A 23857-nucleotide genomic window follows, 5' to 3' on the forward strand; every position below is an offset into this window, starting at 1 on the left:
TGAAATAGTGTTTACACTCACTCTCATTTAGTGTCTCTATCCATGCCTAATCTTGGTATTAATTAATAACAGTTGTCCTATTTCCTGCTTATTTAACAGTCTAATTTTTGCAGTTGTTTGACACATTTATTTTAATTTACTGTGCTGCAACTGTTGCAAATAAGTTGTCATCTGTGATACATTTATTTGTTTATCTGTTATGCTTTGTTATTTATATTTATATTTATAATAAATTGCTTTTTAGGATATTTGCCTGGAGCCAGCTGTTTGAATGAGTTCTGCAGAACACTGCATTTATCCATCATTGTTCTGCATTATGCTGTGATTGATAATACCTTATCCAATGGATTTTATAGTATACACAAGATAATGTGTCATGTCTCCATTTGTATCTGGCGGGCTTTAATAACAACCGTCTCAAATGTGAAATTATGTGGAGTGGTTTGCACTTGATTGCAATAATTCATAGCTTCAAGCAACATACCAATCTTTTGAGATACATGAATGTTAGAAGAAGGCAATTTATGCCAGACGTGTTCAACAAATTCTATTTTATTACCTCTATGCTCTTTATCGGTTTGTTTATTCTTTTTGCCTGTTTAGTTGGCAGAACATCCTGCATTTGTAATGAAGTTCAATGAAATTTGGTAAGGCATGTTTGCTATTTTCTAATGAACTGCTGCTGAAAATAATTGATGCATGTATCTCATAATTGTCTCTTACTACACGTCTTTTCATGCAGATCCAGATGGAGAATAAAAATGACTAAACATTTTGTGATTAGGTGCAGCCATGGCAGTAATATGCTCTCCCTGAGTGCTTTTTGATTTATTGCATCTGTTGTGTTTGTGTCACAATGAAGCAATTCAATTTTCAGTTTATCACAAATATGTTCTACACCTGTGGATCACTGTATTACTTTTTTTTTCTTTTTTTTTAATCTGACATCTCAGCTCACCAGAGCTGTTTCATCTCACAGTTTCTGTCATGGCCTGAATCTGTAAAATCCAAATTCACACAATTTATACCTCTAAATGAGTGTCAAAAGACAATTTTTGATAGAAGATATATTGCACATGAATATCACACTTGCAAAAAGCTGCTTTAGAGCTTTATGACATGGATGAATGATCTTTGGAATTGGTGTGACTCAGCTGGGATTCATGCTCTGAATGCACATATTATAGTTAGGCTGAATGTGGGGCAGAGAGGAAATACACTTCTGACTCTGTAGGCCAATGATTTATGAGTCTCAGGGGAGTATTTGTGATCGAGTGACTTAGAATATATAGAGTCCACAGCCCCGTCAATAATCCCAAAGGATTCCTCCTGCTCATCCCGAGACTCAAAGACAGAACTTTGTTTTATGTCGGCTTTGACACAGCAGTATATCACTTCACAGACGCTGAAATAAGAGAAGAAATATCATACATGTATCAGATTCCCACCGTCTGTTCATTGACTTGTTTATGTGCTGGTCGTATTTTGCAGTGGCAGACTTCGGGATCGCAGACCTCCCAGCGGCTCTGGATCTCGTCGAACATAAACTGTCTGAGTCTGAGCGCAAACGGAGGCACGCAAAGAAAGACGACTATAACATCGAGGTGCTCCTCGCTGTGGACGATTCAGTGGTGCGCTTCCATGGCAAGGAGCATGTGCAGAATTATGTTCTCACGCTCATGAACATAGTAAGTTCTGTTCTGATTCTTTATATAATGCTCATCAAATTCTCTCCTTTCTTTTATGGCAGGGTCGTTGAGTTCTCTATATGTAAAATCCCAACATAAGATATTATATCATGATCTATATTTTTTCCTCCTTGTCCTCTCTGACATCAGACATTGCCACACTTGTCTCCAGACCCCCACTTTCTCTAGCTGTTTATGGATTACTGAAGAGGTAAAAAAAAAGAAACTCTCAGCTCATTCATTACGGGCTCCACCAGCTCCTACCACCATAATCTACTTACTGGACCCAAATCCCCCAAGTCAGATTTTCACAGGGTGCTGGTTTCACTCTGTAACAGTTACCATTTGGACCCTGCATGGTGGTCTGATTAGCTGCACTAGACCAATTAGAAAGTTGACTGGGAGCTGTGTGGGACAGTCATGGAAACCAGTGCCAGAAGTCCTCTCACACTGCCCAGTTCTGCTTACAAGGAATGATGTGTTTATTTAATTAGGATATCTTCAACAGGGAGAAATGTCTGATTTTAATGACCTTGGCTGATACTGTGAAGTGGCTGTGAGAGGGTGTTCTGTAATTGTCAGTCCTCAGTGTATAGAGCTTTCTGATATCCATTTATGAGTATTTCAGATCACTGACAGAAAAAAAGTGAATTTGAGGAAGTCCTTAGGGTTAAAATTGTCTGAACTATAGAGTGAAATCAAGCAAAGTTCTAACAATTGACCATATATTTCCCTTCATGCTGAGTCAAATTTGACAGGAAATTGTACAACCTCCGGAGAGAAAGAAGCAGTTTAAACAAACGAGGGTCAAAACTCCTTAGTTCCACTTGTAAGCCACAGGCTTGCTGTGTCTGAAAGAGCTCTGCCCACTCAAATCCCTCTGAATCCCTGCTCCGTGGCTGCAGAATGTGTAGTACCACCTGGAGAAACTCTCCCTGAGGGATTGATTACTGAACATCCTGTCTGCGCGAAGCCAAGGTGACTGCTGAGGTGCCTGCCGCACAATGGCTGTGTTGTTTGAGCACGGACCAGGTTTTGTCCACGTCGATGTGATGCTGTACACAAGCCAGGGACACCTAGCGCCTGTAGCCTACAGCTGCTACTCTCATTTTCAGTCACAACAGTCAGATTCCAGCCCTCTGTGCGCTCCTCCTGGCTTTGTAATTATCCCAGTATGCATGGGGTCGGCCCATCCCTCAGAAGGACACACCAAAAACTTTTGAATGAATTGACTTGAGTCTTGTCAGGAAAAATATGCAACTTCAGTGTTCACAAAAGTCATCATAGAACTTTTAGGATGCTATATTTTGATGTTGTCTTAATTTTTCAACAGCTTCTCTGTTTCGTGTCCAACAAAAACACACCTATATAGGTCAGTATAGACCAGTCTAGGAATTTGAGTTTGTAACAAATCTGGGAGAATTTGGGGTCATTCCAGTGTTCTTTACAGCATTTATTGACCTGAATAGGCTTCTGTGAATGGAATATTTGCTTAAATGCCTTGGGTGTAGCCCTGCGTCCCAGAGCAAATTTGGACTTAGGCCAAGATAGCCTTTCGTCAGTGACAGAGCTTTTGTTCTGCACGGTCGTAATTTTTACCCAGAGAAAGCAAACTGACACACACTGTTGGTGTTTCAGCAAAGGAGTAGCGCTCTGTTATTCTGTTTGGCATATCTGAATCCCTAGACATTTCTGTCTTTATGAGCCTGCACGAGGATAGATTACTGACAAAGCCTGGAAGAGGACACAAGATGCATCTTGGTTTTGAGATTGGACAACATCACTGTGCACATTAATGAAAAAAAAACAACACTAAAACTGGATTTAGATGCTGGATCTTTAGCTGTAACACCTCTACTTAAATCAAGAAAACAAAAACCAGAGATTTCATGATATGAAACTTCAATAAAAAAAGAAAAAGAAACCCGAGCTGCTTCTTTGGCAATGAAAACAACCTTGGTGGAAGTCTGCCTCCTCTGAGTTCTTTCTAGTTATTTGTTTGTTTATATATCAGTTTTGCCATGTAATTGTGTGGATATTTATACTCTGTCTTGTAATTTTCATGAAGCACAGCAAAACCTAAAGGATTTCTTTGCATATGCTTTCATCATCAATAACAGGAGATTAAAGTTTATGGACAGAAATAACATCACTGATGTTTGGCGCCTCTGCTGTAGAATTAATGAAAACATTGGACTTTACCTCAGGGCTCTTGTGGATTTCACAGCGAGTGCAATGTCACTAATTGATCGATGACCTTCGTCAGATCAGTGTTGCATGTTATTGACAGGCTGAGAGTTGATCAACAGACAACTACTAAAAGCAGTTCATGAACTTTTCAAAAGCAATGTAAGGCTTCCCCGTTCTTTTTTGTATCTTTTTGCAACAAAAAAACTTGTAATATGACTAAATAGATTACCTTTATTTCCACAGTACCTTCCAGAACAGTGCTTACAAAGTGCTACATGAATACACATAAAAAAATGAATATAAAGTCAACATAACACATTTGGAGATCTACATTGTATAAATATCAGAGTATAAAAGGTATTCTAAAATTGTGGCATTGACTCTGCTGATATTACACTGAGGGGGAGGCTGCTCATAGTGTTGTAGCTACTTCAATAAAAGCATTGAGCCTGTAGCAAATACATTTTGAAGGTTTTGCTCATCAGAGCTGAATAGAATTTGTGGTTAAATATAATAGATGATGGAGACAAATCATACAAAGTTTTGTAAGTAATTTAAAGCGCCTTAAACTGAATTCTAAAACTAACTGAGAGACAGAACTGTAGAGCGAGAGAGAGATGCTTTCTGTTCTAAGTGGTAGTCAGAACACTTGTGGCTGCATTTTGCCTCAGTTGCAGACATGCAGTTGCTGAACAAGGTAAATAAAGAGTTGTTTTTGTTTAAGTGGAGACAAAGGTATAGATGATTTGCTCAACTATGGTTCTTAGCTTCAGTTATCTGATTTTGACAACATTTCTTATCTGTAGAAACTATATTTGAGACAAGACTGACAAAAGAATAGTTTAACAAGGAAACAGCTAACCTGGCTCCAAGAAATCATCTTTACATCTAGTTTGTTGTACCCAAACAAACAAACAATATATGACGTGTTAATTAATGATCTTTAAAGGTGCTGGTTGTTCCAGTCTATGCTAAGCTAGGCTAACCATCTCCTGGTACCAGCCTCATAATTAGAGCACAGAGAAGGGTATCAATCTTCTCAACCCAAATTAGTCAAGAAAGTGAATAAGTGTATTTTGCAAAAAGTCAAACTAGTCCTTTGATGTGGTGATTGAAGTTTAGGCACATGGATTAAAAACAGCTTGTTGCCCAAGAGATACTACAAGACCTTTTACCAGAGCGTTTGTCAGTATTTTTTTTAAGTTAGAAGCCATCTACTCATTGATAGTGACACAGCAGATATATTGTAAAGACCTCAAGTGTCATCAGCATAATGGTAGTGACCGAGGGGAGCATATACGGAATAGAATAGCATCAAGTATTGAGCCTTGTGGGACCCCACACAAAATGAGCAAAGGAATAGACAGAATTGCCAGTAACCACTTTAAACGCCTTGTTGAATAAAAAGGAAGAAAAACAATTTAGAGTAGTTCTACTTACTGTACGCCCACCCAAAGCCTGAATCTCTCCAGAAAAATGGCATCATCAGGGGTATCAAAGGCTGCACTTATAATGGTGTGACAAACAGTCTGCACTCATAAGATATCATTTGTGACTTGCAGTGGATGTGAAATGGAAATTTGTCAAAGATATTGTTCCCTTCAACTGTTTCTAACAGTTGCTTGGCAACTGCCTTTTTTTGAAGCTATTTGCTATTTGGAGATAGGGTGAGAGTCAAGGCAAAGTGTTGGTTTCTTAAGTAGATACATGCCTATCACAGGCCAAACCAAGAGAGACTCATTAACACTGACAGGAAGCTCATGGGCTAAAAACTCTTTAAAGAATTTGGATGGTAGAGAGTTGAGATTAGAGGGAGACAGATGGCTGAGAGTCCCAAGCTGCAGAGGGGAATGATTAACTAGTTTGTTGAAAGTATTAACTCCAGAACCGCCACGGGTAATTGAACGTTACTATGTTTTAATAAAATATTCATGTCCCCTGGTCTTTGACTTTTCCGAAAACAATATTGTGTAGCAACGCCTATTTTTTAAATAGTGAAGATGAATCCAGATTAAATACATTTATATTTATAGCTATAACCACCACCCGTATATGAATGTATTTATTTCCAGGCAGTTCATGTTTAAACAGTCTAAGTTGCTAGGCGACGGTATTAGTTGGAGTGTGTGATCCGACAACAAAGTCACAGTTAAATTATAAAAAGAGCAGAGGAGAGTAACCTGCAATAAAACCTTTGCTAAGTGCCTGAAGTGCAGGAAAGCTGTCTGTGGAAACTTCATAATCAAGGTAAATATATATTTGCATTATGATGTTATAAATTAAAAAAAGCTTTAATAGTTACCTAAACACAGGTGATGATTAAACAAACTCATTTCATGACATTAGACATTCCTTTGTGAAGACAATTCCTTAATGCAATGACAGAGTACATATTTTAGTATTAGCGACCCCTGGCGGTTCTAGTGCTAAAAAATCCAATATTATGCTTTTTTGCAATAATTTACTTAAATATATAAAGCTAAAGTGCAGGAGTTTTACATATAAATGAGCTTCCATTACATTCAAGCCTTTCCCAAACGAGTTCATACACTGCTGATTAAGCCTATCACCGCAAGGTAAATCTCTCTGTATTTTGCAGTATACTGGAGTTTTTAATTTGGTGTCAGGTTTGACATTCTCGCCCTGGCTGGATGAATGCATGACTGCAGATTTCTGCGGGCCTAGCTGGCATACTTCTGGTTAGCCCTCTGCTAACTTGAATGGGAATAAAATAATTTAATCGTGGAGCTCTTCTAGACTTTCCAAATGTTATCGAAGCAAATGGATCAAATTCTGTTAGTGAGTCCTTTCATGGGGGTTGTGTGATGCTCAAAACAATTTATCCACTGTTTCACAGCTGCAACAGTAGCGACGGAGTAGGCTATGAGGGAGCCTATGTAAGCACAGTGTTTTTGTAATTACTCTCACTGCCAGAAGGAGGAGACATCTTTTTAAAACAAAGTTACAAAGTGCTGCACACGATATAGATACAGAAAAATAAACAACATACATCTACAGTTATATACAAAAAATTAAATTAAATAAATTACAACCCCTTTACAGAGAAGGCAAGTCGGTAGAGATGGGTTTTGAGGAGTTTTTAAAGCCGTTTGCTGAGACAGGAAAAAAGCATTGCAGTAGTCAAGGTGTGAAAAAATTAGGGTATGGAATAATGGAGTAATTCTAGGTCTCTGGTTAATAGCATTGATTTCATTTTTGTGATGATCCAGAGTTGGAAAAAGCAGGTTTGTGCAGGCTTGTTGAAGCGTGGGTCAAAGTTCAGATTTTGGTCAAAGATTACACCCAGGTTTCTAGAGAAGGGCTTAACACTTGAGGCCAGAGGGCTGATAACGGGGTTTCACTTCAGAGACAAACTTATTAGGACCAATGAGGAGAACCTCAATTTTGTCTCAATTTAGCTGAAAGAAATTGAGTGACATCCATACTTAATAGCAGCAAGGCAGTCATGGAGGGCACCAATATTACCTGTACCGTTTGGCTTACCTGAAAAATACAGCAGCAGGTCATCAGCATAGCAGTGGTTAGAGATGCAATTGAACTGGCTAACCACGTTGCCTAAAGGTAACATATAAAGTGAGAAAAGGAACCAAGGATTGAACCCTGCAGAACTCTACAGACTATAGGAGCAGTTGAAGACACAAAGTTGTCAACCTGAAACTTCCTGTTTGAGAGACAGGACAAGAGCCAATTGAGAGCAGAGCCTGAGATACCTACCCACTTATTTAAACAGTCAACCAAGATGGAGTGATCAATAGTATCAAAAGCAGCAGTTAAGTCAAGCAGGACCAGGATTGAATGTTTGCCATCGTCAGCCTGCATGAGGATGTCGTTTGTCACTCTTAGTAGGGCTGTTTCTGTACTACGTTGGTGATGAAAGCCAGATTGGAATTTATTGAAAATATCGTGTCCTTCAATGACCTCAAGAAGCTGCTATGAAATGATTTTTTCAAGAATTTTGAAGATTAATGGTCATTTCGAAATAGGTCTGTAGTTATTTTGTTGGGTTGGATCAAGGGCAGGTTTTTTAAAATATTCTGGATGCTTGCCATCTTAAAATAATCAGGAACACAGCCAGAGGTGAAGGAGAGATTAATAATGGAGAGTAGGTCAAGGGCCCAGGGTAGAAGGGACCTCTTTAAGGAATTTGGTTGTATCTGCAACTTTTCATCACAGAAAATATGTTCTTACGCAGTTGTTTACCTTTTGTACTGATGATTCTCCCTGTAGAGTTTCATATCCATCCCAGCCTTGGAGATGTTTCAGCTGTGAGCCATGTAACATTGGGAAACTGAATGGGGTGTTTATTTTCAGAATCAGGGGGCCCAAATAGCCCCACTTCACAATTCAGAAATTATGTACTTTATACTTTTTTGTGAATTTAGTTAACTGATGCTTTAATAATAGTTTTAACTTGGTAGGAAGTTGCAGGAGTAGCTAAGCTGATTTGATAAGTGTGACCATTCTCAATAAAAACTGATGGGAAGGAAATAAAATATTGCTTTCATCTTCAGATAATGATGATGATGATAAATTATGCACAGATGTTGCATAAATTATTTTCTAAACTTGGAACATAATATATCAGTTTAAATATATGACTCTGCCACATGCAGTGTGAACCCACGTGCCTTAAAATGCCAGCTGTAAAACATATGTTTCCTCTCAGAAACAAGTTCAGAAGTCACACGGAGAAATGTGAGGGTGCTTTGTGAGGCTAAATTACTCCATGTTTACCAGTTGAGAGTTGCCAGTTTGTTTGGCTTGTTGTTAATTACAATCCATAACCAACATGCCCCAACTAAATTACTTACTGATTTATGGAAAAAGAAATATCCACCCCTTATTTTCCTCTGAACTTTTAGTTATCAACCACAAAGCGAGGCAGTTCGTTGGCTTTATAGGGTCCCAGAGGAGTGCTGACATTTATACAGTGACCATTTTGATGAAAATAAAACACGCTCAAGTGGAAATTTCAATGGGATTTGAATGGGATCCTAGCTTGGCCCTTGGTTAAGCATCTACATACCACAGCATTATTATAAAGCCAAACAGCAGTTGACACATTTCTGGGTCAGGCTTCTTTCCCATTGCATAACAACACTGGTTTTATTGGATGATTGCCAGTGTATTAACACAATATTTCATTACAATTCCAAGGTTGTTGTAAGAGATGAAAAAACAACAACTCCCCCATGGTCAGACTGCTGGGACCTCAGAAATAAAAATCTGTGGAGGCAGCAACATACTGTACAAACATGATCAAGTGTTGTTGCACTCACAATCAGCGCAGTTTCAAATAAATGTTTACTTGCTTCAACTGATTTTAGATGAAGCAAATTGATTTCAAGAGAGAGGTGAATTAATTGACTTGATTCTGTGTTACTGATAAAAACTCCCAGGAGTACAAATGACTTCAAACATTCATGTTATTTCAAAGCTGCAAACAAGTAAAAAATACTCTTTCCTAGATGCATGCATGCTCTTACTGTTCTTCTTCTTCTTCTTCCTCTTCTTCTTCTCTCTGCCTTTGATCACACACACTATCCAAACTTACTTTGTGCAGCTCCACAGTGCCACTCAACAGGATTTCTGACAGCCAAGCTTCACTTTTTCAAACGTTTTGGTGCCAGTTGAAGCCTCCGAGGTGCCTAGTTAGAGTGCTGTAATTAACATACCAGGTCCTTTCTCAGTACCTACTTACTAATTAACACCCTCAGTTTTATTGGCCATATTCTATCGATTGGAGATAAACCCATGGACCCATACTGTGGTTTTGCAATTGTGAGTTGAAAATCTTGCACACACTGGGTTTAGGTTTTTGACCTGAGCTGAATCACTTTATTTTCCTTCCCACAGACTGATATCTGACAATATATGCTGATGTATTATTGGATGTAACGTACTCTTATATTGTATGTGTTCTGCAGGCTCAGTATCGTAAGACGCTCTCAATCACCTTCATCAAAAACACTGTGTTCTTTTCATCCTTCAGAGCAGTGACTGATTTCTTTGTTGCTTTCAGGTTGATGAAATCTACCATGATGAATCTTTGGGAACCAACATCAACATTGTCCTTGTCCGCATGATAATGGTCGGGTATCGACAGGTAAGCTATGTCATACATTGTTGCTATTTGATATATGCACATTTCACACAGCTTTCAAGGCGAAGACATTTGGTGCAGGACTGGGTTTGAAACCTGACAAATTTTCATATAAATGAATCTCTGTTGGCGGTCCTGCTGAATGATAACACAACAGTAATTTAAACCTAGTATCATATTGCTGTTATAGCCTACAGGAAATGATACAGTATATTTAACATTTAGTGTGGAATGAAAACAAGAGGGACTGTGCACACCACCATGACTCAATAGTCAAAACAATAGAATGGCAGCTACATTTTTTCCAGACAATACATCAACATCCAATGAAAAAGACGTCATTACAATGAACCCAGGCCCAGGTATTTTTGTGGCACAAAGCAAGATTTGGTAATACTCCATCCGCCCAAAATAAAAGATTCAAATGTTGACAGCACTAACTACAATTTCTGACGATTAAAATCACTCAAAGAAAAAGAATAATACACTAAACTATACAATACTGAAATAAACAATATTTGTTTTGTACAGTGTATTGTAATTCATATAAACCAGTCCCTCCAGGATTTCACGGAGTTTTGTTATTATCGTGGCCAAAAATGCTTGATGCTTGCTTGATCACACAATGTGTGATGATTTATGTGCTCTTATTGTGGTAAAATTGCGGGAATTGGGAAAACCTATAAGCAAAGGAAAATAATGTGATTTTTAAAAAAAAACTCCTACCGATGAAGAGTCATATGTAATCACTTACTTCAATAAAAAGCCTAGTGCATATCACAGAAACAACTTTATTTCAGTGCTAACGTTTAAATTTATTTTCTGAACATGAGAACCATGAGCTAACCGGCTCCAGCTACCGTACGGATATGAGAGTGGTATCACTTTGGCAGTAGAACGGCAGGGTGAAAAGAAGAGATTATAACATCCTCTCCTTGTATTCACAATAATTTATTTCAAAGTCATGACTAAAACTGTTTGTTTTGTTTGTAAAATTCAGACACATTGTGAAATCTGCTGCTCTGATTTCCTGCGTACTAATTGATTTAAGTGTAGTGCCTGCAAATTAATCATTTTCAATGTTTTTGGGGGCCCCTGGCTGGTTAGGGGCCCTTAGCAGTGTGTGATTTGATTACGCCTCAGGCAGACTCTGTGCTACACTCACTGTTTGATTGACAGGTGCTCCTTTGTGACCACTGTTAAATCACTGCAGCAATAATACTTAGCACTAAAGATTGTGTGTAAAAATTTAAACATATTTAAACCAAATGAGCTGTTAAATTATCTTGAGTTGAGAAGTGCAGAATACATGATTTCAGTGATTAATGATAACACTGCTCAGCATTGCACACTGTGTATTAATTATCAGTCATTATCATATTTTGTTTATGTAACAGATAAATTATACGTATACAAGGCAGAGCACAAACATACTAAAATACTCCCATCTGGCTTTTATTATGGTTGAAATATTCAAAAATAGATGCTACTTGAAATAACCCATATTACATAAGAACTTATAAAATGTTTACCAGCTCCTCTGGACACTTTCATTTTTCCTGGCCCCCACATACTGTGCATAAACAGTGTTGTTGTCAATTACCAGTTTCATCCTCGACAGAACTTTGTTGTTGATTTAGATGGATTTTTGAGATATGACAGACAAAACAAAAGAATACATTACTGTTTCCACTTAATGTTTGCTCCCACTTGGAAACTGTCTCTGCAGTTGTTAATCAATTTTGACACTCATTGCCAGTTTGAGAAAAAACACATGACCGGTTTTTGTGTTCACCAATTAAATCTAGCCCTTCTGGAGACACAATGAACTAAGTGGAAACAAGATCTGTCCTCTATGTCCTTTAGGAATCTAATTTATTTACACACATATCTGCATAAGGCGCCATTCAAACTGAAATTTGAACTTTATTTAACTTCTTATGGTGCTGCATAATAGCAGCATCATGACATCTGTCAGGCACCTGAGCCTTTAAAGAGGAGTTTAAAAGGCAGGTTCACAATTTTTCAAGTCTGTCATAAAACAACAGTCAGGTGCCCAAATGGACATTGACACGTTTTTCTTGCTGTAATCATCCCTCCTGTTCATACTGGCCATCAGAAGATCCCTTCATAATGTACTTTCAGTGTAAGTGATGGGGGACAAAAGCCACAGTCTTCCTTCTGTGCAAAAATGTATTTAAACATTTATTTGAAGCTAATACAAAACTTCAGCCATCCAAATTTGTCAAATAAAGTCAATATCTTTCAAAGTTACAGTCTTTTTAGTGCCAAATTCCCTATTTTTGTTACAATCCTTCCACTGTAGCTCAACAGGAAAACACTAGACACAAAGAGGGAAAGGAAGGGACTAAAAAGATTGCAACTGTGGAAGGTATCCACTTTATTTGACTATGTCTGCTTTAACTTTTGAATACTTTTACATCTGTACAGGAGGTATAGAGGCGCAGGTGAACTTATAAATTAAGTTTCGCATATGGATTCACCGCTCATATGTGTTAGACAGTTTGTATAACATAATACAATGTAATAAATGTAATCTCTATTTTTGGCTGCGCAGATGTTCCCACTCTGTGACTTTTCGAGGGAAATTAATCTAAGCGTTATCTCCTTTCAGGATTTTGAATGTGAAAATACATGCACACCTGAAGTGAAGGTGTTATAGTGAGAAGTATTTTTCTTTCCAGAGCAGTTCCCTTTAGAGGGAATTGATAAGGTGAGCAATTACTTTTCTGTTCACAGTTTGAGTGGTAAAAACATTCTCCTGGTCCTTGCGTCTCTGCAGTCTATAAGCCTGATCGAGCGTGGCAACCCATCCCGCAGCCTGGAGCAGGTGTGTCGGTGGGCCAACACGCAGCAGCGTCGTGACCCCGACCACGCCGAATACCACGACCACGCCATCTTCCTCACAAGGCAAGATTTTGGTCCCGCAGGTATGCAAGGTACTGTATTTTTCTCGATCGAGGCCTGTGCAGACTGAGTGCTGATATCTGCTTCCATTCACAAGGGGTTGGCTTCAAGTCTTGCCCAGGTAAGGTCGATGGAAACTTAAAAGTGGAGGCCACAGCTGAGGTCACGAATCCAATTCTGCCAACAGCGACCTCACAGGAAAATTACTGAATAGCTTTCCAAAACCTTGCTGACTTGACATTGATGCCACCCTGGATATGAAAAATTGAGATTGATTGTTGAAGAAAGTTTTTGGCATGTAGAGAAAAAACGGAAATGTTTGTTAGTTTGTCAATTATGTAAACGAACTGTAGTTTTATAAATTCTTCATTAAGTCTGTTTTTTTAACAGAACTTAACTTGAATCTCACTCATAAATAATCAGTAGATGGTTCTCAGTCCTAATAATACATGTATGTAATGATTAGGAGTTTCATAGCATACATGTTCTGTCAGTTTAGCATTTGTCTCATGCTGTACTTCTTCTTTTCAGCACTTCAACAGTGAGATGATCTTTCACAAAATTGAAGTGAGCAACCTAGGCGCCAGAGAAACCGGGTCCAGAATGAACAAAAATTCTCTTTGCTCAAGTTCAATATCTTGCATTGACCTGTGTATATTTTTACCTTTAAAGCGCACGTGTCATGTTTAGAGGACGACCTGAGGCTACCTGGTTTGCTTGTCACACCTCCGGATGTTGCCATAGCTGCGGTTGTGTTGTGTTCATAACAAGCCCAGTTTCTATGGCGTCCTGCACTGTGTTGGGCTGGACCTGGTGCTGAGTCTCGGGGTCACGAGCAGGCATCGCACTCTCTTGTCAAAGTTTAGCTGTGAGATGGTAGATTCTATATCCAAATATAGATATTGGGTTGTGGGGTAAATAGAGGAAAATCCATTCAGTTTATGGTGAGAAGCAAATGGAGATGAAACAACTGTATGAATCTCACATGATGTTGTTAACTGATAGTGAGTTCGTCACATTTGCAAAAGCAAATCCTGTGAATGATTTCAAGTGTTTTTGATTTGCTCTCCATGTTTACTGGCTTGTTTCCCGTGCACTTTGTTCACTGTTTGAGTTTATCAACCAGATGATAGAGTCCACTTATCTCCTCGCTCATGACATCAGCAGTACAGAGCCAAAATTTTGACCCCAGCTGCTGCTGCTGCACCATTTTGCTTCAATGTGCAAAGTTTCCAGTTGTCTCTTCATGGGAATGTAATCTGCATTCTCCTGAATCCCTTTTATCTGCCTTTCAGATAAAGGGTCATGCTCCACAACTTCTTTCATGTCTTACTATTTCACTCGCAACACTAAATCCATTTAATTTGTTGTCATTTATGAAAAAAACCATCAACCATCTGGATCAAAAACTGGCCTTGTTAAAGCACAGTCATGATCACACTGTAGCAACAACAACAACAAAAAAAAAAACACTCTGCTATGACATAACTGCTGCAGATGTTTCTCTTTTTCAACACCTCTAAAATAACCTGATATACATGCTTTTCAAGAGTCTTTATCATCGGCTGTCTGCCTGCTGCATTTTCTGCTTTTTTACCTGCATGCCAAAAAGGTCTTCTGAAGGTCAGAAAGCATGAAAGTTATCTGAAAGCCACCAAAAGAAGGCCAGAAGAGCGTGCTTCTGAACCCAACCAAACGCGCTAAGCTGAATCGCTGCACACCTCTTGATCGAGTTATGTTTAATGTTCGTGCTTTGCTTAAAAGTTTGTTGTCCTGGTGAACTGTGTGAAATGTTGTTTTGCCGGGCGGGTGTCTGCTGGGGAAATTATGACAGACTTCCAAGCTTGCTGTTTACTTCAGGACTTTCTTTAGAGAGGAGATATTCGGTACATCTTCTATCACATAGGATCTCCGTCACTCCCCCTCCACTTGATAAAAGTCTCTATAGTGTCTGCCGTTTATTAGTGTTAAGCATTTCCGGTTTTCAAGATGTTTTGTTGTAGACGTAAAGGCTTCAGTATTTGAATTCGGCATGTCCTTGGTTAGGCAAAACCATAGATGTACTTTGTAATCAGTGAATGCCATCTCGCTCTGAATGCAGACATCACCAACACTACAGTACACTAATTCAATATGTTTAAGTGGTATATTATGTACTTTCATATAGTGATTCATTAGAAACATTTCCCTTCCCTTTTGTTCACCTTGAGAGGTTTGGTTTAGTTGTGAAAACAATACATACATAAAGATACAATATGTGAGTTCACTGAAAGAGAGTGACAAGCACTCTTCAAATCAATTTAAAATGTTATTTTTCAAATGCTCTAATCTTAACTCCAGAGTCTGACAACCAGCTGCACACCAAGAAAAGATTGAGACCTTCACAATGACTGCAATTACATCATATATAGCTAAGTTCAATAATGTCACATCAAGAGATAATTTTCCACCCTGATCATCAGCACTGCATGAGAATGTCACGACTTTCATCTTGGTACTTGATTATTAGGGCTGTGTGGTCTTTTCTGTTGCCCAGGTTACGCTCCAGTGACTGGGATGTGCCACCCACTGAGAAGCTGCACTCTGAACCATGAGGACGGCTTCTCCTCCGCCTTTGTGGTTGCTCATGAAACCGGCCATGTGTGAGTAATGGCATGATGATGAAAGGACCAGCAGAGTCTCATAGGATTGTGCTGCATCCAATTAAGCCGATAGTCTTGCATGGTAACTGTAGTCTGTAATCAAAGGCAGAGCCCTTTAACGGGGCTCTGTTGTCTTAACAAATAAAGCATCTAGTTGCTTCAGCATGTGCATGCAGGTACTCAGCCAGGCAAGATGAGCTTATTCAGCTGTATTGTTGAAAAACAACTCCTGCAAGCAAGTAAATGTATCAATACAAACCACATGCATTAGAATATATATGTATTGTATATGCATATATTCGATACATTCATTACTTGCAGAATATTACTAGGACAATATTACTACTTATAACAGGGTGTCACAATTTTACATTATGTTATTTTTGTGGATTATTGAAAATGAACAGAAATCACAAATATTGATTCATAAAAAGATACCACAATGTGAAAATACTCCTTAAAAAGTCCTGCAATTACACTTAAGTAAGTAGATAAGTATTAGCAGTAACATGTAGCCAAATACCCAAATAAAAAGTAGAAGTACTAATTGGGGATGGGTATCAAATGTCTATACATTATGAGTATTGTCTGAACTGAAATTGGCATCCAATGCATGGTCATAGTCTTAGTCTTGTCTACTTGTTCCTACAACAGATGTTTCCTGATTTAGATCAGTAAACTTTGCTAATTTTCAATGCTATTTCATTTAGACATTTATTTCTTGTACGGTAAACACTGACGTATTGAGAAATAAGGCTTGTTTAATCATTATTGAAGGCTAGTGTAGCAACAGGCTGCATCCCTTCGGTATATCAGCTTGTGGAGCTGCTGTATGACTCATTAGCACCTTTTGCCCATGGTCATAAACCAGCGTTATCATATATAACTACTGCTCCATTTCACACACACTTCTTCTCCTCTAATGGGGATCTGAAGGCTTTGGAGGTAGCCTCTGTGAACTCCGCCCCCTTCTGCAGCACAAACATCGCAAACTGGCCAGACAGACCTGATTGACTCTCCCATCACACAAAAGAACAGAAGAACAGGTCACTAACCTCTTCATCTACTAACAGTGGAAAGACGGCAGACTCTGTGCTATGCCTGTCAGTGCTTAGCGCCCTGGTCAAAAAGCATGACTAAGTGAGTGCTTTTTAAATTGTTTTCTAGGGTGAGTGAATTGTCAGTGTCTGCACAGGTGATGCAGCCTGTAACACACTGAATATTTCCCACAGACTGAGGGATTGACAGGGACTTGCTGTTGAAATGTACATATGCATCACTGCCAAGGCCACCTTGAAAATGCCCAAAACTTGGGTTAGTACCACCTGATAAAATCCAGGAATCCAAGAATTTTATCTGGTTTTAGACTTTTTTTTTGAATATTAAAAAAATCAGATCAGATCAAAATACAATCAGCAGCTTAACCATCTTTTGTGTCTTCATCCCATTTTTTTCTTCACTTTTGATATGATAAACTCTCCTTGCAGCAAAGTGTCCTCTTGCAGTAAGAAACAGGACTTTATGATGTACAGTATGTGAACAAAAAACAGGGTGAAAATCAGTTTGAAGTGATCCACTCTTTTAAAAAACCTGGATGTTTTCCTTTATATATTGGTAAAAACTGAAATCAATGATGAACGGAATTATTTTTCTTCTGTAATCATTAAATTTGGATTTGAAAGGAGTGAAGTAGAGTGTAGTGCAGTGGAAACTTACTGTCTATCTATCTATCTATGATCCTCCAACACTCTTTTCATGTGATCACAATGTAACCTGCCTCAATCAAAGTAGAAAAAATGACTTTGAATTTGAAAAAAGAATTGACAGATATTTTATAATGTGCAGAAAAAACGTATTATATTTTACCCAGCACACCATCATCAATTTGGTCTTTTGAATTAAGGGTATTGCTAAAATCAAGAGAATCCTTTGTTGAACACACCAGACAGGAGATTTATATAAATAGCAGAATAAAGCCTTATTCTCCAGTATGTGAAATATAGTGCAAGTAAAGCACTTTTTTAACTTGAGAAAAGAAAAGAAGGAGAAAACACCTATGGAATCTGAAAATCATTAGACATTTTTGATTGCCTCAAGATCTGAGCAGCTGTTCATCTGAAATTCAATTTCAAAAATCCCCCAGCCATATGAGGTGTGAATTTTACTCCACGAGTCAATAAATCACACAAACCCTAAGCCTTTCCTATATTATGTATATGAAAAATTCTATTCTTGCTTACAATTGTGGCTGGTTGGAAACTGCAGAGTCAGAATTTGCCTTGTTAACTTGTTAAATTGTACCTTATTCAATTTTTTAAATCATAATATAAGTTTCATTACTTATGAGAGCAGTAATTTGAACAGCTGTCCCTTCGCAGCAGCTGTCCTGCAGACCTGACCAGCTGTGTCCTATGTGTCTCCTTGTGTCTGTGTGAGTTTCCTCTGAGTCCTCTGGGTTTCTCAGCCAAAACACATGCAAGATAAATGAAAGGAAAACTGCCATAAATTCCCAATAGGTCTGAATATGTTCTTCCACATGTTTTTGCTCTGTGATAGACTCCTCTCTCCCCCTCTCTCTTTCTCTCTAAACCCAACCGATCGAGGCACATGGCCGCCCACCTAGAGACCGGTTCTGCTTGAGGTTTCTTCCTGTTAAAGGGGAGTTTTTCCTTGCTGCTGTCGCCAAGTGTTTGCTCATGGGGGAATGTTGGGTCTCTGTAAATTAAAGAGTACGGTTTAGACCTGCTCTATGTGAAAAGTGCCCTGAGATAACTTCTGTTGTGATTTGGCGCTATATAAATAAAACTGACTTGACTTGACTTGACTTGGTAACTTCTTCACGGTATTCTCTGCCTCTTGCCCGCTGCATGCTGGGATAAGCTTCAGCCTGTCATGACCCTGAGCAGGGTAAGGGAGTATAGAAGTTTGATGGATGGATATATTATAGTAATTATGTTGTCCACAAGAAAGGGAAGGGATTGTTCCTCAAAGGCTGGATCTCTAAAGGACAAATTCTGAAAAAGACTTTATTATTATGGCTACATAATTACAAAATAAGAGAACCAAGAAGTGCTTCAATCACACATATGAGAATTTATATCACCGCATTACATCTGTAATCATGCACTGAATGAACATGTAATAGAAAATGTTGAGTGTGAGTGTGCAGGTAAGGAGGGAGGTGGTTCTGGGTCACGAAACATTAGCAAAACATCAGTTAGTGAGACATGCCCACCTGATGACCCTGTAGACTTGCCTACACTCTTACACTGACACACAATTTCAAATTGAAACCATTTTTTTTTTGTTCTTTTTCTTTTTTCTCAGGTTGAGGGACGTGGTTCATGCATGAAAACGTTTCTGTTACTGGAGGGTTGCTAATTTGTGCCAATGAAATTGTCTATCAAGCTAATGGTACTGTAGTTTAAGGCCCCTTTACACTGCGATTTTGGGCTGTCTGAGGCAAAAGTTGACAATTGTGAGTAAAATCTTTGGTCCTCAGTCCAAAACGGTGGTCCTAGATCGCACTGTGAGACACGTGCACCAACGACTGATTAAGAGCTTTTGCGACCAGAGACAGCTTCAGGCAAAATTCTGACCGTGTCAGAAATTTAAGAACAAATTTTCACAATGTGACTGCTACTATGACCTGTCTACAAACAAACCAATGAGAATAAGACATGAAATGACATAGAATACACTGGCCGGCGTGACATTTCGTAAGTGCAGTCTTTTGAATTAAGTTTAGGGAGAAAACACAAAAAAACTTGTTCTCCTTAATACCTCCATAGCACACAAAAAACAAACGATGCAGGTGAAATGAAAAAGAAGTTTGTGTGACTTTGCTACATTTTCAAAACATCAGAGCGATGCAGATGGATGATGTGAGCTGACAACATGCTTCTGCTTTCATATATATTTTTCTATTTACATTGTAGCACTAAGATTCACCATGCATTCAGCACACTCTGACATGCCTCATATTCATATCCTACAGTCTGACACAGATTGCGACCAAGATTTTATCGCAGGCTTCTCAAACAATGTTACATCCAATAAACATACACAATTGTTGCACAGGCTAATGACATCTTTAGCCTAAACAGTATCTGAGCACTATCTGCTCTTTGCTTGGGCAAGAGTGGGATTCAAAGGCAGTTTAAAGGTATGTTAGGTCAGGGTTAGGTACCTAACTAAATGTCAAAACACCATTTAACATTAGTACTGGACTTCCATAGGAACCCAACTTTTCTCACATATCACCATGTGTACTGATAGATGCTTCATCTTACGTAAGAACCTGCTTCAAGACCCTTCAAGCTAAGCCGAAATTGCAGAAGAGAAAGCAGCTAACACTTTTTTTTACTTTCACTTTTTTTCACTCAGTCATATTCACTCAGAAGTGAATATGACAAGTACAAGTAAAAGAACCCCAACAAGAAAAGTAAAAAAATACCCTCATAAACCAGCACTAAATGTCTGTGTAACAGGCTTCAATTGTTCTTTACATTGAACTCATTTACTGTTACTACATCCCACTGGGACAAGGCATGGCTGATTACTGAACATGTTATTTCCGAACCCCCTATAGAAAACATTTCCGTTCATTTTCAAAAACAAATTAAAGATGGCATCTGCATCATAGAGTGCCTGATTCCTGCCCCCTGTCCAATTCCATTAGCTTTTCAGTGGGGTTTCTCATCGAGGATTTCTTTTATCAGTCTTGCTGCAAAGCTGAAGCATGGTCCTTGGGTATTCTGTCCATAGAGTATATTGTTAAATACATGAGTAACGTATAAAGGCTAGTAAGATTTGAACACATCATCATTTCAACAAAGAAAGAAATGAGCCATTGGCTAATGAGATATATTGTTATACCTCAATGTGTGTGTTTGATTGCAAATTTCATCATGTTAAGGGTGCTTTAGCCAATGGAGCTGTTAGTGGTTGAAGCCTTATAGTTAACAGAGAGCTCAGATTATATCCTAACCCTTTGAAGAAAACATTTCACTTTAATTCAGTACAAAGATATGACAGATGCTAGTAGCACCATACAGAGCCAAAATGGGACCCCCTGCCATGTTCCACTGGCTTTTGTACTCAGTGCAATGTCTCATTGGGGGTCTGTCTTCCTGAAGAGGTGTTCCTGGGGTTTACTACCAATAAGAAAAAGCCTTAGAACCCTTTGAACAGTTAAACAACAATGATCTCATTAAAGTCTCCCAGCACGCCAGAGTGGATGTTGTAAGTCTTCATAATTGGCTCTCCTTTATTCATTATGTTTACCTCCACTCTTCCAATGTCATCTCTCCAGCTCTTTGACTGTTAAACCTTGAGCTGTCATCATTTAAAAAAAATTCGCCCTTCCTTTGTAGACAAATTCAGTGAACCACAGGACATACAAATGATGTCATGCAGTTCAGTTCAAAGATTTGTTGTCACTGACTTTGTAGTTTGTTTTTTCCCATGCTAAGCAATCGCATCAATATTCACTTCAGTATGTACAGCAGTAAGTGAATGCATTACCGTTCATTCTGTTGCAATGCTCAGTGCTTCTTCAGTTCAGTAGTGCACTCACTCTTTTATGTTCAGTTCAGTACAAAACGAGGCTCATATAAGCACTGTTTATAAGGTGCATAGCCCAGCAGCCAACTGCAACAGAGTAATCACATCATGGTTGCTCTGTGGCTTTTTCTTTGAATAAGCTTTTAACCAGGAAGTAATTTACAGCACTTTGTGCCATAACTGGGCTAACAATGGTGCTTTCAATCATCACTGAGGGGAGCTCCCTTAGTCAGTTATAATGGCGATTCAGTATAGTCAGTTCAGTTTTAAGATTAGTGTACAAACACACAATCTTTAGTAAGGTTAAGTTCTAGGGCTGTATTTTTAGTGATGTGAATGAGGTTTTCCTTCTTCTGCACTGTATGAGCAGGAGTGGCTTATTATGTCCATCAACTTGAGTGCCACTTTAGAGGTTAACTCTGATTTTTTGCTCTTAATAGCTCTGTGTGACAACTTGGCAGCCACTGCAGGTCGTGGTGGATCGAGAAACATACTGTAGGTTGGCAATACCACCAAATGTTTGGGCTTTTTATCCAATACTAAGTAATTTCAGGGCCAGAATGACCAATACCAATACATTTTATTATTAAAAGCAACTTATGCACTATCATATTGGGGAGAGTCATCAATAGGTCATCCCTGAATCAATGTTCGTTATCCCAAAATGATTTGGCCCAACATTATACATTTGTTTTTCTCTAATCTTTGTTAATTAATCACCTGCATGTGAGATTTTAATTGAAAAATGAATGCTTCTTGTGTGAATTCTGTGGACCAAGAAGATGATCATTGCACCCACGCACAATACAACAGTAGTGAAGCAAAGGGTGCATGCACTTAGAGTGCTTTGGTGTGCCCAAAATGTGATCTAACAGTGAGATGGGGAATTTTCAGCTATTAGATATTTGGCCACGTTTCACCATGGGCTTTTTCTTCAACGCCTCATTACATCAGTATTTAATATTGTCTTAACGTAAGCAGCTGTGCCAGAACTTAACCTAATATAGTCTAAACTTAAGTGTCCTAATGTTCTGATTTAGATCAGAAATATTTGATCCATGAATGAGTAAACAAGACTAAGAATATGACCAAGCATCCAGTACCAACTTTTGCCAGTTTTAGTTTTAGGATAATCAATGCTACACATTGCTACACTCTAATGTATTGAGGTTTGATACCCAAACGTAAAAAGTACTACTACTTTTGATTTCATTTGGGTGTGTGCTAATGCATATATTTGCTACTGCTTCCAATAAAAAAAGAAATAAAAGTTATGAATTTAGATGAGGAAAGATCTTATCAAAGTATAAGTCAAGGTTAAGAATTTGACCAACCAATGTCAACTTTAGATTCTGTTATATACAGTATATAACAAAACTGAGTACACCACTGTTCAACATCACTAAAACCTTTTTCTTCTTTAAAAACTCTTATGTGATTTTTCCAGTGTGTTTGGGATCATTGTAATGTTTGAAAATCTCTCTCCTGCCAACCTTCTTGAGAGTGGGAGTCATCTTTTCATTCAGTATTTGGGTATACAAACGTACATTCTTAGTGCCATCTTTAAATGTCATCTCCTCTATACCTTTTGCACTCATGCAGCCCCATATCAGCACACTCCTACATCCATGTTTCACAATGCAGTCACTGTGGTAGTCCTGGCCAGGTCCACGCCAAACATGCTGGACCCATCTGATCCAAACAAATTTATTTTGGTTTCAAACAATGTGCCACCAGGCTTCAGGCTTCTTTTCATGGTCTCTGGCAAGGATTAATCTCGCATTTTTTGCCATTTTGTAAGCAATGGTTTTCTTCTTTGATGTCGTTCATAGAGGTTAACTTCATACAATGTCCTTCATACTGTCTGAGCAGTCACTGACACACCAATTTCTACAGATAATCCTTGCGCCGAGTCAGAAGCACTTGCCTGTCTATTTTTCAATGCAAGGTTGCATAAATAGCGAATTGTGCATGTCATCATTTTTCAAGGACGGCCACTGCACCTCCTGTTATTGGTAGTATAGGTCCCCCTAACCATTGATGCAGCTGTATTTTGGTGTCTGTTCAGTAGCCTACTGATGATCTTGTACCCCCTCCCATCTTTATGAAGTCTCACAATTGGCTTCTTGTTCAGGCAATTAGTCTTAATTGGAAGTCACAGGTGTAATCACTTTTGTTGCACTGAGGTTGAACTTTGAGGCCTGTATTTTTAATATAGTCTATCTAAACTGTTTGTTTTTAATTATAAATAAAATCAAATACCCTACACTTCACCCTAAAAATACTACAATTATTGTAAGATGATACAATTTTGAATCATTTAACATTTTAGTGATATTGCACAAGCGTGCCCTCAGTTTTGTTATATATTGTATATTGCATGGACACATTTTGGTCTGTATCAAGCCTCACCTTCTCCTACAGCATAAAACTTTTTAACTTAACAACATGGAAGAAGTAAGATTTGTTGTTTCCTGTGACTTTGCTGGTCATCATCAAAGCATGCACCTGCTGCTCAATAAACTGTTTTGTTGTTTTCTATCAGGTTAGGAATGGAGCATGACGGCCAGGGGAATCGCTGCGCTGATGAGACCAGTATGGGCAGCATCATGGCACCCCTTGTCCAAGCAGCTTTCCATCGCTATCACTGGTCACGTTGCAGCAAGCAGGAGCTCAATCGATATATCCAGTGCGTTCAGTGTCTCTCACTCCATTATTTC

The 23857-nt window shown here is 38.6% G+C and overlaps 1 protein-coding gene across 2 annotated transcripts in view; it reads left to right on the top strand.

Annotated features, from left to right (window-relative positions):
- LOC121886706 (A disintegrin and metalloproteinase with thrombospondin motifs 14) overlaps positions 1-23857 on the top strand; it is a 57555-nt gene that overhangs the window by 19857 nt on the left and 13841 nt on the right. Inside the window, exons 4-8 of one of the 2 annotated variants that reach the window (XM_042396922.1) lie at positions 1492-1688; positions 9922-10005; positions 12806-12962; positions 15467-15572; positions 23683-23826. In XM_042396922.1, the coding sequence (XP_042252856.1) occupies positions 1492-1688; positions 9922-10005; positions 12806-12962; positions 15467-15572; positions 23683-23826 (688 nt within the window). The remainder of the gene's footprint in view (positions 1-1491; positions 1689-9921; positions 10006-12805; positions 12963-15466; positions 15573-23682; positions 23827-23857) is intronic. The other variant, XM_042396923.1, reaches the window with a different exon arrangement.

This window comes from Thunnus maccoyii, chromosome 20 (assembly GCF_910596095.1).
Source record: "Thunnus maccoyii chromosome 20, fThuMac1.1, whole genome shotgun sequence".
Classification (NCBI taxonomy): Eukaryota; Metazoa; Chordata; class Actinopteri; order Scombriformes; family Scombridae; genus Thunnus; species Thunnus maccoyii.